The following is a 13,987-nucleotide window of genomic DNA, read 5'->3' as shown; positions in this document are numbered from 1 at the left end:
TTTTGAATATATTGTATATTTCTGAAATATGCTGTGAAGACCCTTTCAAATGTAACTTCAATTTTTAATGGGGAATTTTTTGAGGAAGAGAGCAAGGAAATGAATTTTTTTTAGTTTTGTTTTTGTTTTTTTAACTTGTAGGGAAAGGCCACAAAGTCCAAATTTTTCAAATACTACTTTTAATTAGTGGCACAAATATAGAACCATTAACCAGCCAAGCACAGAAGTTTTCCGAGGAATCGAGGATCTACAGTCCCTTGAGAATACGTATGACGTAGGGGTCAAAGAAAAAAAGGAAATTTGCAGACCGTTCTAGTTAGAAGAATAGAAGCAAGATTATTTCCTGGAGAGCAAACAGGGTAAAGTTCAGCTGTAGAACCCACTGGCCCATTTCACTCCAGGGCCTTCTCAGACTGGTATTGAGCGTGCGGCAGAACAGTTATTCTGTGAAACTCTTTCTCTGGATCCGTATCTATTGTAAGATGGGTATATCTTTTTTTGGTTCACATCACAATTATAATATACCATTATAAATTCAAAAAGTTGTGTATAATTATTTATACATAGTAAAATTCTAAACTTAAACAGCATCTATACGTTGACTCCAGGTTCAAAGGGGAGCCACTTTAATTAGAACGACTCTTAAAGCCATTCTAATTAAAGCTCTTGAAGCATCAGATGTATTCAGTGTCCCGTGCTTCAAAATGGTGGCAGGAGCACCTATAGCTTGTTCGATGGGGCACTTTAACTAAAGCTCCACCACCATTTTGAAATGCTGGGGTGCTAAATAACATGTGACGCAGAGGCTGCTGAGGCCTGCTGATTAGCACACTCCAGCAGACTCAAATAATTGAGTCTTCTCCGATGTGTGCTAAGCTTCATCACATGTATAGGTGCCCAAAGATTCTAAATGTTTCTCCTTCCCCAGTCAGTATTCACTGAAACAAAAAAGTCTGTCAGGTTTTTCTTTGCTGCCTTTTCTATTCTTTATTGGAGAGAGTGCATGTAGCATACTCAGGCTTCTCTTACTTCTTTCTAGAAGTTTGAATCCAGAGCTGCTCCCATTTATAAGGGCTTGTTTGCTCCTTTTCAACCAAAGGTCCTTGAGAGTTGCATTTATTCTAGGGGCCTTCCAAGACTGAGATCTTGTGTGTACCGCTAAACAACAAATGCCACTGAGCCTTTTGAAACTGTGGAATCTGAGAATTTGGCATAAGGTTTCAATGGCTAAGTTACTGGGAAGGAGCTTGAGATTTATCTTGTCCCAAGCACTGTTCCTTTAAAGGGAAGTTTCCAACCCACCTCCTGGGATTTACTTCCCCAGAAACACTAGCCTTTCACTTAACTGGAACATTATTCCAGGCAATGATTTCCTAGTCCATGAAGAATGATTCGTTCTCATATCTGGAGCACAAGATAAGATTGTGCAACCAAACCTCAGGTTTCTAGTTCTAGTTTCTTTTTTGCACAACAGAAGAAATCTCAGCCAGTTGAGATTCCTCCAAATCCAGTCAATAGTAACCACCAAAAATAACATCTCTCCATGCCTTACATGGAGCTACTCAGACCAAAACAGTGAATAGAGAAAAGAATGGGTTGTAGTTTGTACAGTTCTTCTGGAGCTAGAGGTGAAACTTGATGCCCTTGATGCCTGGTCAGTGCTAGATGAACAATGATAGAAAACTGGGGGATGAACTTGGATATTGTAGGTCTTAAGTGCACAGCATCAGTCTCCTTCTGCTGCATGATCTACTGGCCAACTCACTATACCTACACTCAGTGCACAATAAATCCCGTCTGTGAACTGTGTAAATGACGCCCCTATCACACATTACATTTCTGGTGCAATGAATGTGTTTGTTGCACCATAAATGGCAACATGCCACACATTCATCAAATTTCTGACAGATGGGCCACGAAGATATTGCTGAAACACCATGTCACATTTTTGTGCCTGGTTTATGTGGTGCCAAGTGTTGAACATGTAATATGCCCATCATCCTGGGCAGCATCAGGTCTGGAACCTGGCTGGGGGTTGCTCTGATCCTGATGCTGACATTTGGTGATTGTTGGCATTGGGATGCAGGCTTACCGGAACCTGGCACCCTTAAAGAGCCTTGCTCCATGGCCCCTACTTGCTAAGGATTTTAAAGATGCTGGGTCCCAGTGATCCTCCGGGCATGGGGCAGCCACAGGGTCTGGGATAAAGCCCTCCCCTGCACGATTCTCAGGACGGCAGGGGACAGCCCTAGTTCTGAACCAGGGATTGGGGCTGCTTAGTTCTGAATCTCAATGGCACCAGGAAGCCCTGGGATCTAGGACAGAGCCATCCCTGCCCAGTTGGTGAGATCAGGCTGGGGGAATATCTGGAACTTGTACTCAACTTGTGGAAGATGCCCCTGGTTTACCCCTGGAGGATGCTGAATGCCTTTTTAAAAACAAGCACATGAGGATGGGAGAACATCTCCATCCCCCACTGCACACGCTGGTTTAAAGCAGTGGAGCATGAGGAAGCTCTCCCATCTCCATCTGAACATGCCAAGCAGTTCTTTTAATGGCCAAATGCTTTTGTCATCCCTGGCTTCACATGTCACTATAAAAAACAAACAAACAAAAAAAAACCCATGCAAGCATCTGAGGAGCAGGGAGTTTCCTGTTACCCCTGTTCTCTTGGTGCCTTCCTGTCTCCCTTCCCAATGCTGCCAACTGGCAGTTGCATGGTTGGGGTCTGAGGAATTGTGTGCCCCATTCCCAGAATGGCATGACTTGCCATCCACGTGCAGCATGGCAGGTTTTGTGATTTGGGGAATGGAGCATATGGTTCTTCAGACCCCAATTGCACAAATGCCTTCACATCTGCCAGCAACCTGAGCATCAGCCCTCTTGTGACAGTTTTTAAGCTGTGGAACATCTTCATGGGCCATGTACCTGTTGTTTATTGGAGATATTAGGATTTTTCCAGTACATGCAAGCTGTAAAGTCCTTATTGCCATAAGTATAGGTGCTGCTTTGCACTTAGTTTTTGTAAAATGGCTTCCAGCTGCTCACTCTGGTCCTGCTGTAACCAATTTCTACTTATAAACATTCATAGCATTGCTTGCAACCAAAAATAGTTGCCAGAGGTTTGTTTTGTGGGTTTTTTTTTTTTTTCAATCTGGACATAGCTCTCTTGTGGTTTGAATCAGTATTTTGGAAGCATCCTATGCCATTGGGCAATTTCCTTGCAATAGGACAGCCCACAGCATCTGTAACTTTTGCTTTAACTTACATGGTAGGCTCTTTGCTCATCTCGAAATATTTCAGATAAAATACATTTTTTAATTTTATCAAAGCGTTTTATTTGCCAGTCATTGTAATATCCTTCTAGACCAGGGGTCAGCTACCCCAGCACGTGGGCCGAGCATGGTATGCCACCGGCAGCCTGGGTTCTAGGCAGCTGCTGCCAGCCATGAAGCCCGGGCTGTTCCCAGCAGGTGGCTGGGTGGCTGCAAGCCCTGCTGTGAGTAGACCAGGCTCCATGGCTGGCAGCAGCTACCCAGAGCCTGGGCTGACTACAGCTGGGAGGCTGCAAACATCTGCTCTGGGCTCCAGTATTAGCTCCATACCAACAGGTGCCTTGGAGTGGATGGTGGGGGAGGGGCCTGAGGCAGTGCAACCCTGCCTCTCCCCTGCTGCCAGCACAGAGCTGGCAACTGGGCTCTGGAGCCCGGTGCAGCTTTTTGTAGTCAGCCTGGGCTCTGGGCAGCTGCAGCGGGCAGGATACAAATAGCTGCACCAGGCTCCGCAGTCCCGGCATCAGCTCCATGCTGGCTTCGACTGCACTTGCATCTCGGAGCGGACAGCGGGAAGGCTGTGCTGCCTCAGACCCTATCCCAACTGTCTGCTCCAAGGCACCCGTGCACCTGCCAGTATGGAGCTGATGCTGGAGCCCAGAACAGCTGTTTGCAGCTTCCCAGCTGCCACAGGCCCAGTCTCTGGTAGCTGCTGCCAACCACAGAACCCAGTCTGCTTGCAGCAGGGCTTGCAGCTGAGCCCACCTGAGTCCCACCTGCTCCGAGCCCAGCCCCCCACACCAGGATGAGGCTGATACTGCCCCTTGCCAAGAGCACTGCACCTTTTGTGGGATGGGTGGGTGGTTGGGCTGATGGGCAGGCTCTGGGCTGGGGCCGCAGCCAGCTGCACTGCAGCCCAGGGGCTGGCTCCCTGGGGAAGCACAGGGGTTCTGGCGGGACCAGGGCATTGTTGGGTCAGACTTTGTCTAGTGGCCCAGAAGCCTGGCTCTGTGCACCCTCTCTGTGTTTGTCTGCTTCTGTCTGGTTTTATGTGCGCACACATGTCTGTTCTGGGTGTGTTCTGGTTCTTCGTGTTTGTGCAGATGGTTCTCTGTGTGCATGTGTCTGGTCCTCTCTCTCTCTCTCTCTCTCATTGCAACATGCTCAACAAAAAAGGAATACACAACAACAAAGGCAATATTTATGATTATTTAATATACTAATATGCAGCGTGTCCTGTCATATACCCCCTCCCACCCCGCCCATTTTGTTTTTCTGGCACTCTGGCATCTTCCAAGGTAGACATTGTGGTTTTTTCGGCACTGCGGCTAAAAAAAAAAAACATTGCCTACCCCGTTCTAGACTGTCCTCCAGTAGCATTCTGAATGGAATACTTAATTTGACAGATCTGGGATGCATTTGTTTAGTTATGTCAACATGCCTGTTGCCTATGAGACATCCTTGTTTGGGGTTTTGTATCTGTGTGGCTTCCCTCATTGTATTTTGTTCTGGTCAGACCTTTTTGTCTCAGAGCATGGGTATCAAGCATATGGCCTATGGGCCAGGTCTGGCCTGTGGAGCCCTGTGATCCAGCTGCTAGTGCTTCCCCATTGACCCACATGCTGCCCTGGACTGGCCTCATGCTTCAGTGCTTGCCTAGGACCAGCATTTCAGGCTACACTGCCTGTGATGCTTACTGGAGCAAGTGTCCTGAACCAGCCCAGGTGGGTGCTGTGTGCACTGGATCAGGCATGTGGCCTGGGGGCGGGGGGAGGGGGTGCCTGTGGACTGGCCCCATGCTACTCATCCAGCCTTTGGGGCCAGATGACTTTGACACCTCTGTCATGGAACATATATCAGGTGTAACTAGTCTCATTCAACCTAGTCTGGCATTGATTACCTGCTGCTTTTCAACCCAAGCATACTTTGTTTTGTTATTTCAAGCCCTGAGTGGCATGGGTCCTGTAGGCATTTCATTATATATTTGCCATATTTGTAACCTTAGTTTCAAAATGTAAGTAGTCATTTTTCTGGTATACACACATGCCCATTTCACTGTACTTAGCTTCGATAGTAATCTTAAAATGATCTTTCTATTTATGTCCATTATTTCAAACCCTTCAGTTAAATGATCTTGCTTTGTACACTTTCTAACAAATCCAACCAGCAGTTGTTTCTGTACCATTATCTCCTCCAGCTATGAGAGTGTGAATATTTTTTAGGATTTTTTTTAATAACACGTACTGAGATTAAAAATTTGAACACTTGTATCACAAGTCATTGTCAAAGTTAACTTTAACTAACACCCTCATGGATAATTCTAGAGCCAGGGTTGTCAACCGGGGGTACGTATACCCCTGGGTGTACTTGTGAAGCTCCCAGAGGGTACACAGCAGCAGCACAGAGAAGCGGGGGGGGGGGGGGCACTTCTGAGTGTGCCACCGGTGCTTCTGGTTTCATCATGAGGGAGCCCCACCCCACCCCCAGCTCGTTGGTCTGCTGCTAGGCCCCCCCCACAGCCAGGGGAGCCCCTGCTTCTGGACTGGCCACCGGGGATGCACCAACCAAAAAAGGCTGAAATTTCCTCTAGAACAGGGGTTTATCTTGAAGACTCAACTAACTTCTGCTTACTGGAAACAATTCTTTGTCTCATTTGAAGAATGTAGTTGGCTTGTGTTACTGCTGTCTGGGCGCTGTATCTGTTCTGTGGATAGGAAATTTCATTCTCTGGGACTGAATTATTTCATTAGTGTGAAACCACTTCATAAAATGTATTTGAGACTTGTGAAATTTCTCTCTTACCATGTATGGTGTACACCAGGGGTGGGCAAAATACAGCCCATGGAGAGACTTTTTGGCCTGCAGCAGGTCCCTTGGTCCTGGCTACCCAGGTCCTGTCCAACCCATGGCATGTTCTGCCATTTCCTTGGCACGCAGCAGGGTTGCAGTTGAACTGCATTTCTAGGCAACCCAGGTGGTGGTGGCTCCATCTGGCTGCCACTGCCATTGGCCCCAACCCCAGCCTGCCCCACAACTGCTCCAGACTTGCAGTGGCAGTCAGGCATAGGTTGCTGCACAGTGCAGGGGAAAGCAGCCCTTCCCCTTTGCCACTGATGGGACCTTCTTGCTGCAGCCACCTGGGTTGCCCTGAGGCTCCTCTGCACTTCCACCACTGCTTCACTGGGTGGCCTGGAGGTGGCAGTGATGGCAGCAGAGAGGAACTGCAGGGTAGCCCATGCATGGGCTCCAGGCAGCTGCAGCAAGAAGGGCCTGGAAACAGTGAAGGGGGGGAGCTGGCTTTTCCACCTGCTGAGCAGCAGCTTCTGCACGGCTGCTGCTGCTCAGCATGGGCAGGTGGTTCGGAGCAGGCACGGGGCGGGCTGGGTTCAGGGCTGTGCGTGTGGGTTCCAGCTGGGCCAAGTCCAGTGTAGGCACGGGGCAGGCCAGGAGTGGGGCTGGGGCTGTGCACTGTTGGCAGTGGTGGGGAGGAGCTGCAGGGCATGTGGGTTCCAAGCTGTTGCCAGGGTCGGGTGCTGACTGGTCCATGGCAGTTCCCCAGAATTGTCTATGTGGCCAGTGGGCCCAAATAATAGCCCACTCCTGGTGTACACACACAGGCACACACACTGGAGGTTTTGGTAAAGATATTATGTAAATTAAATCGTATATAAAAATAAAGCTGTATTCTTTTTATTCTAGACAACTCATGAAAATACTTCCAGTTCCTTAACGAAAGAACATCTTTTCCAACCTGAAACTGTAGTAACCAATGAATCTTACAAAAGTTCAAATATAAAGCCCTCAACATTTGAAGATTTAAACTCTAGAAGATCCTATTTTCCCAGTCAACCAAACCAGGTAAGAAGCTTCCATCCCCCAAAACACTTCTTGTTTTACTTGAGTATACTTCACTACTAGTCATTAACCCCACACTATACAATTACAGCTAGTAGAGCACCTTCATTATAAATCTGTTTATAGTACTGCACTCCTGACTTCCTGCAACATGGTAGATATGCCTTGAAACATCTAGAATTACTTGCTTACAAAGGAAATTTTGGCAGTAAAGCTTTGTAAATCTATATATTCCCATCCTTTATTTAACTAAGTTGTTAATAGCATTTTACTTTTTTTTTTTTTAATTCTTTCAGGAATCTGTTACAGATGTTGTGCTTTGATAAGCCATTTTAAGTTATTTTGAAAAATTTAAACATGAAATTAGTCATCATGAAACAACATTTTGGCATGTATAAAGACATTTTTAGTTACAAATTATAAGATAGTTGTTTTAAATGTATGCCTTATATTGCATAAAGTAGTGTTTTCTGTTAATAACTTTGCATATAGTATAATAAGTAGTCAGAGACAAGGATAATATTTTTGCTACAACAAAAAGTTGTGCATACATTAGAGAATGAAAAGACCATTGACACAGGCAAAGCCAGTTTGCTGACACTTTCTAAAAGGTGCAGCATTTCATCCAATATTAAATTAAATAGTAATTTTTAATCTGTTGATAGTATTTTGTGTGAATTTCCCAAGTATCAGTTGTTTTGCCATATTTACTCCAAATATATGATGACCCTCCCCTAATAATTAGATACTACACAGGAAAAATTATAAATTTGTTATTATTTTCCAGGTATAAAATCTAATTATTGAAGGTTTGCCTTAAATATGTCCCCATTCCAATGCTACAGCAGGGAAAGTAAATCTGGGGGGGTCAAGTAGCCCCCTTGCCTCTTGTCTCCCCACAACTTCTTCCCTCTGCAGCCCTTTCCCTTGCTCCTTACAATCAGACCCTGCTCCCCCTAGGCACATGGAAGTGAGGAACAAATTTGAAAACACTGAACTTGAAATTTTAAGCACCACTTTTTTTATCTGCTTAAAAAATAGTACGAACTATGCATGATATTATCCCAAAACCAAAAGTCTGATGATTTACCATGTAGTTCATTGGGCTGGGCTCCAGCAGAGTTAACAGCATTTCAAGCCATGGTGATTCCGGAGTTCAACACTACTCAGTATGTGTGTGTACTTCAGATACCCGCCCAACCCTCACAAAGGATCCAAGTGCTAATTACCACCCACTCGTGACTGGAACCAGGTGTTCTTGTCATGAGTCCTTGGATTTGCCAAAACTATATGCAAATGAGGCATGGGACTACCTGGTCTTACTCATGGAGAGCAGGGCCACACTATTCATATGGGACAGGAATGGGCGAACTGTTTGGGGCCCCATTTGGTGATGTTTGCCAAAACATTTAAGGCTGGTGAAGAAACTCATTGGAAATGGGAAAGAAAGGTGCTACTTAGGTGTGGGAGAGAAGGGGAATCCAAGTGTATTCAATGTAGTGTCTCACCATGACTTGAAAAAAGCTGGTGCTGAGCAGGACTATGTGCAGTGGGCACTACTATATATCTTATTCAGATGGGGTGCACTGGTCTATCCTTGTGGTAGGTTCTTATCGACATTTCTGGGTACTGAATCACCCAGGGAAGGGTGTCAGAGCTTGCTCTGGCCTCTCCAGGTGCTGGCCTGGTATTGCAGGCCTGGTGCTTATTTCCTTCTTGGGGAGCAACAGCCTGTTTTTTTTAAGGGCCACAAAAAGGGAGGGTTCCCACAAGCATGTTTGTCCCATATGAGCCGTGTGTTGTGTAGTCATGCTAAGTGTTGGATGCATTTAACCAACTTCATAGTTGGTTTCCACTGTTGAGCATTTGCTGCTTTTGGCAGCAGTTTAATGATAGATAATGTATTAAATGAGGTTTCCCTGTATGTAAATGTAAGACTAGGGAATTTTTCCCCATGCTGATTGGAGGGACAGGGGAACTACATCTTGTATTAAATACCGTAGATTAAATGATCTAAGGGAGCACGTTTTTATAATAAGAGGTCATGTGCCCAGAGGCTTTTTGGAAGCTTATAAATATATTCAACCAAAACCCTTCAAATTCTATAATACATCCTTATATGCTTAATGTAGCTCAGTTGGCTGTGCCTTTGTAAATGAAACAGAGTTAGAGCTGCCCATTTATTTGATTAGGAGACTGGAGGAAAACCTAAATCGATCAATCGATTGGTTGATTGTACTCACTGAACAGAAGCCCATTACTCACTTAGAGACACTTTCTTTCAAATGAAATGTAACACTAAGGCTCTTACTGCAACCATTAAGAATTTATTTGTACTTCCAACAATACTAGGCATATCAATGGCAGTATCCTGGCTGATTTTCCATTCAGGTAGTTGTGTTCTTAATGAGATTCTTCCTGGCACTCCAATACGATGTAGCGTTCTTCTTCACTTTGTTCAAATTCTTGTTTGAACAAAGAGACCACATTTCAGGAATGGGTGAAGCGTATCTTGAAATGAAATATAGGTATAGGTATATTCTCCAAGGCTGAGAGAATGTGATTGTTCTAGATGAAAAGGTGAAATGTAAGTTTGATTCCCCTCCCCCCTCACACACTTAATTGCCATGCTTTGCACATAACTGAATCTGAGTTGCATGTTACTGTGAAGGTATCCTCTTTGAATGGTTAAAAATACACTAACAAAGTATTCCACTCACTTTCTTAAAATTGCTTTGCAGTGAATCCTCACGTATGAGCTTTCTGTACTGGAACTTAATCTGAGAACATTTTTTGTTTCCCCCCGTTCTGTTAATGAGTGATTTATTATCAGGTTGCTAATGGGAGTGGAGGGTGGGAATGCTGTCTTGCTTTAATATAACATTACTGAAGTCTTTGAGCAGGTGGTAGATTGGTTATGACTTCAGAAAGGAAAAATGGGTATTCTGTATGTATAAATAATTAAAATTGAACTTTACAAGGACCAGGAGAGAAGGGATAAGGAAAAGCATTAGGACTACTCATCTTAGTAGTGTCCTTTATTCCTTTATTACATTTTTTGTAAGAAAGGTTGAGTCTCTAGTAGAATATATTTTTTGTATTTTGTGTAGGTGGCAGGATGAGAATCCCTTAACAACACCCTTAAGTGGTGTTATAATGAGACTTTTTGACATGTCAGTTTTTGCTTAGAATAGGTCGATGACAGATCTGCATGAAATACTTCAAAAATAGCTGAGTATCCATATCTGGTTTCTGGTACAGAAACTAGAGTCCTCCTTCTGCTCAAAAACTTTTCTAAAATGTAAGAGACTTGTCTGCTTCTGAGAGTAGGAAGCAGTCCCTAATCCTTAAAATTGGGCCAGACTAAGTATGCCAAAAGCAGTAGCACTGGCTATATAATATATCCCTTGTCCACACATGTTGTCTTAGACTATGTGAAAGTCCATTTGCTGATATTCAGAGGGGGAGGAGAGGGGTGGGCAAGAGGACAACTGTTCTTCTTCCTGGTATGTTCAACCCCTAACTCACAGAAAGTGGCAGCTCTAGTTTTTCTCTGTTCTTTGGAAATCTATGCTGAGAGACTCTCTGAGAGAATGGCAGACAGCTTTCCTGATAAAGCAGGGAAGAATGTAAATGAGAATACAGAGACTCATCTTTCCGTTAAAGCTCATTTTTTCTAATATAACAATTAAACACTAGCAAGCTAGGTGTAACAGGGGACCCTGCTCTGTTACCAGAGAATCAGAATAAGGGTGAAGAAATGGGGACTATGCCTCTTAAGGTGAGTGACTGGGAAACTGGAAGAGGTGGGACTTGGATATAAGCCCAGTGTCAGAGGTAGGGGAGTTTGGCTCACAAAGAGCTGGAGGCAGGAGCTTCCTGTTGGGAAATGGTTGGAGCTGGAAGCTCTAAGTAGGTGCAGGAAGCCTGTGGTAGGGATAGCCACAGTAGTTTGAGGTAGAAACTGGAGATGTTCCAAGAAAAGTTGGAACTGAATATGGACTGAACTGAACACAGGGACTGAATGCTTGCAAGGGCAGCTGAGCACACCTGGACTGAATAAATTGAGAGGGTGGCTAAACCAATCAACACTGATCACAGGAGTGGGAGATGGTAGGAAATCTAAGAGTAGGTCAAGAGGGAGAGGTAATGTCAAGATAACTAGGCTGGGTGCTCATCCTGGCCTAGACGAAGCTGGGTTTTGTTTTGTTTTGCTTTTTATTATTCTGGCTGACTGGGGCCAGAGGGCCTATGAGACCATAAGAAACAGCGCAGAAAGGTGGCAAAGAGATGCATATGTAAGAAGAGACATTTACACTGACTCCTCTCCTCTCCTACAAAACTGAGGACCTAACCCTAGTTTCAGTATCATCAAGCTGTGGCAGGTGAGAGACAGGAAGGTCCCTCAAAAAAAAGGAGAGGACCAACAAGCCAAGACTGACAACCAGAGGGCAGTAAGCTATTCATAGGCACTCTCAGGTTACGCTAAATTGGGGTGCTCAATTCCTGGCCCACAGGTCAGATCCAGCCCCTACCACTTTGTGATCTGGCCAGAGGGGCTCTTCATGGGGAACCCTGTAGGCCATGGCCCTGTGAGCTACATCTGGCATGCAAGGTGGCATGGGACCCTGATCCTGGCATATGGAGACAGTGCTAGGGCCCAGGGACACAATCCCAGCATATGGCCCAGATTGTGGGGTGAAGGGTCCAATCTGGCCTGCAGACTGGCCCTATGCCACTCATTTGGCCTGTGGGGCTAAAGAGGTTGAGCACTACCGCACAAAGTAGTTGGTGACATGCTAATTTGCACTTAATATTGCTCACTATTACCATGTGCTCTCCTGTCTCATTTTTTACTTAGGAAATACTGAAGCATTTATAATCAATCAGAAGTTTGGAATTTATAGCCTTTAAACCTACAATGTACCCTATTCCTTGTACCATTAGACAGGATGAGCGGAAGTTTTCTGTCCGTTTTCTCTCTGATGTTCACTGTCTTGTATATTCTTAAGATGCAAATTCTTCTTTTTCCTTGAGCTAAAAAGTCTGTTTTATGCAGTATCTTTCTTGAGCTGGATACTCATCTAGATTACTGTGTTCCTTACTAGTTAATTCATTTCAAACAGGATATTGCAGTTTGCAGAAATAAGAGTTGTTCAGAAACTAGAAACAAGAAAAACCACTCGTGGAAGAACTGTAGAGAATATAAACTTCAGAGAGCAGGTGTGTGCAGCTGTAATGGATGGTATTGAGCAAGTAAATCAGGAACTCCTTCAGGAGGTGCCACAGAAATGTTCCTGGATGAGACGGAGACTTGCTGTAGTTCTGCATTTTGTAGTGCCATGTATAATGCCTGAATAGTCATTTGTAGTGCTACAGGGAGGTGTCACGGGCTAGAAATCTGTCACTGAGTGAAATGGGTCAGCTGTGCTGCAGTGTTGCAGCTCTACTCATCTGCCTTCACTGGACAAAACACATGCCACCCCGTATCCTGCCCTGATGCTGCAGGACAGGGGAGATGTAATCTCCCTGCTTTCTCTGCCCAGCCAGGACTGGGGTAGTGGTTTGGCTGAGTAGAGAAGCAGGGAAGGACTTTTCCCTGCCCAGCCAGACCGAAGGCATGGGTCTAGCTACCTGACCAGGGAAAGCATGACAGAGGCAGTAGATGTTTACCTAAGTAAAGCAGCAGGGTCTATTACCACCTTTTGTTGCACCACTGATTTTCCTTTCATGTGGTAAAAAAGAGTATGGAAGTCTATTTGCTTAGTACTTGTGCTGCCATAAAAAAAAAAATATAGCAGCACAAATGAGACATTGGGCAACTACATCCTTGGTCCCCTAGCACCCCACACTGTTCTTCTGTCTCTCCCCCCACCATCTCCAGAGTTGGGTGGAAGGACAGTTAATTATTGCTTCCCATAACATTATGGTGTTGCTCCCCATTTACTTCTCATCTCTTCTATATAATACTTCTTTAAACTTCACACAGTTTATTCCACCCCACAGTTTCTTTCTCTTCTTTCTGTCTAGTCCTCTTCACAGGAGTAGCTGTTCCTGTCTGCTTCCCTAACTCTCACAGAGGAAAGCCCTACTATTAGTTTAACAGGTCTCTGTGGTCTCTCCTAGGGTTGTGAGTAGCTTTAGAGACCACAAGAAAATTGTATCAGTTTTTAATTTTATTTTATTTTAATTTGCATGTTATACACATGCATACCCCATACTTCCCCCACATTTCCTGTCAATCCGAGCCCAATTTTGGGGTGAAGTCAGGAACATCAACCATTAAAGACCCGGGACTGTATCCTCCATACTTGCAAGGGTTGTAACTTACTCTGAGGTGTTAGCATTCACCATTGGCGTGTTTCCTTGGTTCTGAGTTTTGTTCCATGGAGCCAAGTAAGTCTTCATGATTCTCAAGCATTCCAGCAGAGGTTACTCCCCTATAACAGGGATTTGTTTGCTTTTGGCAGGGATGGAAAAGGATTGCTTGCTTTTAATCTTTGATCATAAACTAAAACTGTACAGCAAACTTATTTTTATTAATAGTGAAAGTTGCCTCTCCTCGCCAACTGATCTTTATATAATGATGAAAAAGTTATGTCAGTCTTGGTTTAGCAGAATTTCCATTAGATGCCAGCTGCATGAACCATTGTTATGGTGACTGGCCGTGAGCATTAATAAATGAACATTAATTCATTTCTTATGCAACATTGCTGGAGTGAAAAAGATAACTCCATTAGAATGTATGTTGAAATTAATCTAGGTTGGTAGAGGTGGCTTTTGTTTTTCTTCATATGTGTTATTTGATCATCTGCTTTGCAAGGTAAGTTGAGTTCATATTTGGAGAGTGACGTCTTGTA

The 13,987-nt window shown here is 44.5% G+C and overlaps 1 protein-coding gene across 1 annotated transcript in view; it reads left to right on the top strand.

The window, feature by feature from the left end:
* SPRED1 (sprouty related EVH1 domain containing 1) overlaps positions 1 to 13,987 on the top strand; it is a 98,713-nt gene that overhangs the window by 79,491 nt on the left and 5,235 nt on the right. The window contains exon 5 of the mRNA XM_090033511.1: positions 6,972 to 7,130. Coding sequence (XP_089889637.1) covers positions 6,972 to 7,130 — 159 coding nt within the window. The remainder of the gene's footprint in view (positions 1 to 6,971; positions 7,131 to 13,987) is intronic.

The sequence above is a fragment of the Crocodylus siamensis genome, chromosome 2 (assembly GCF_052110815.1).
Source record: "Crocodylus siamensis isolate JL-2025a chromosome 2, ASM5211081v1, whole genome shotgun sequence".
Classification (NCBI taxonomy): Eukaryota; Metazoa; Chordata; order Crocodylia; family Crocodylidae; genus Crocodylus; species Crocodylus siamensis.
The sequence above is the reverse complement of the archived record's forward strand: the minus strand, read 5'-3'. Positions and strand labels throughout refer to the sequence as shown.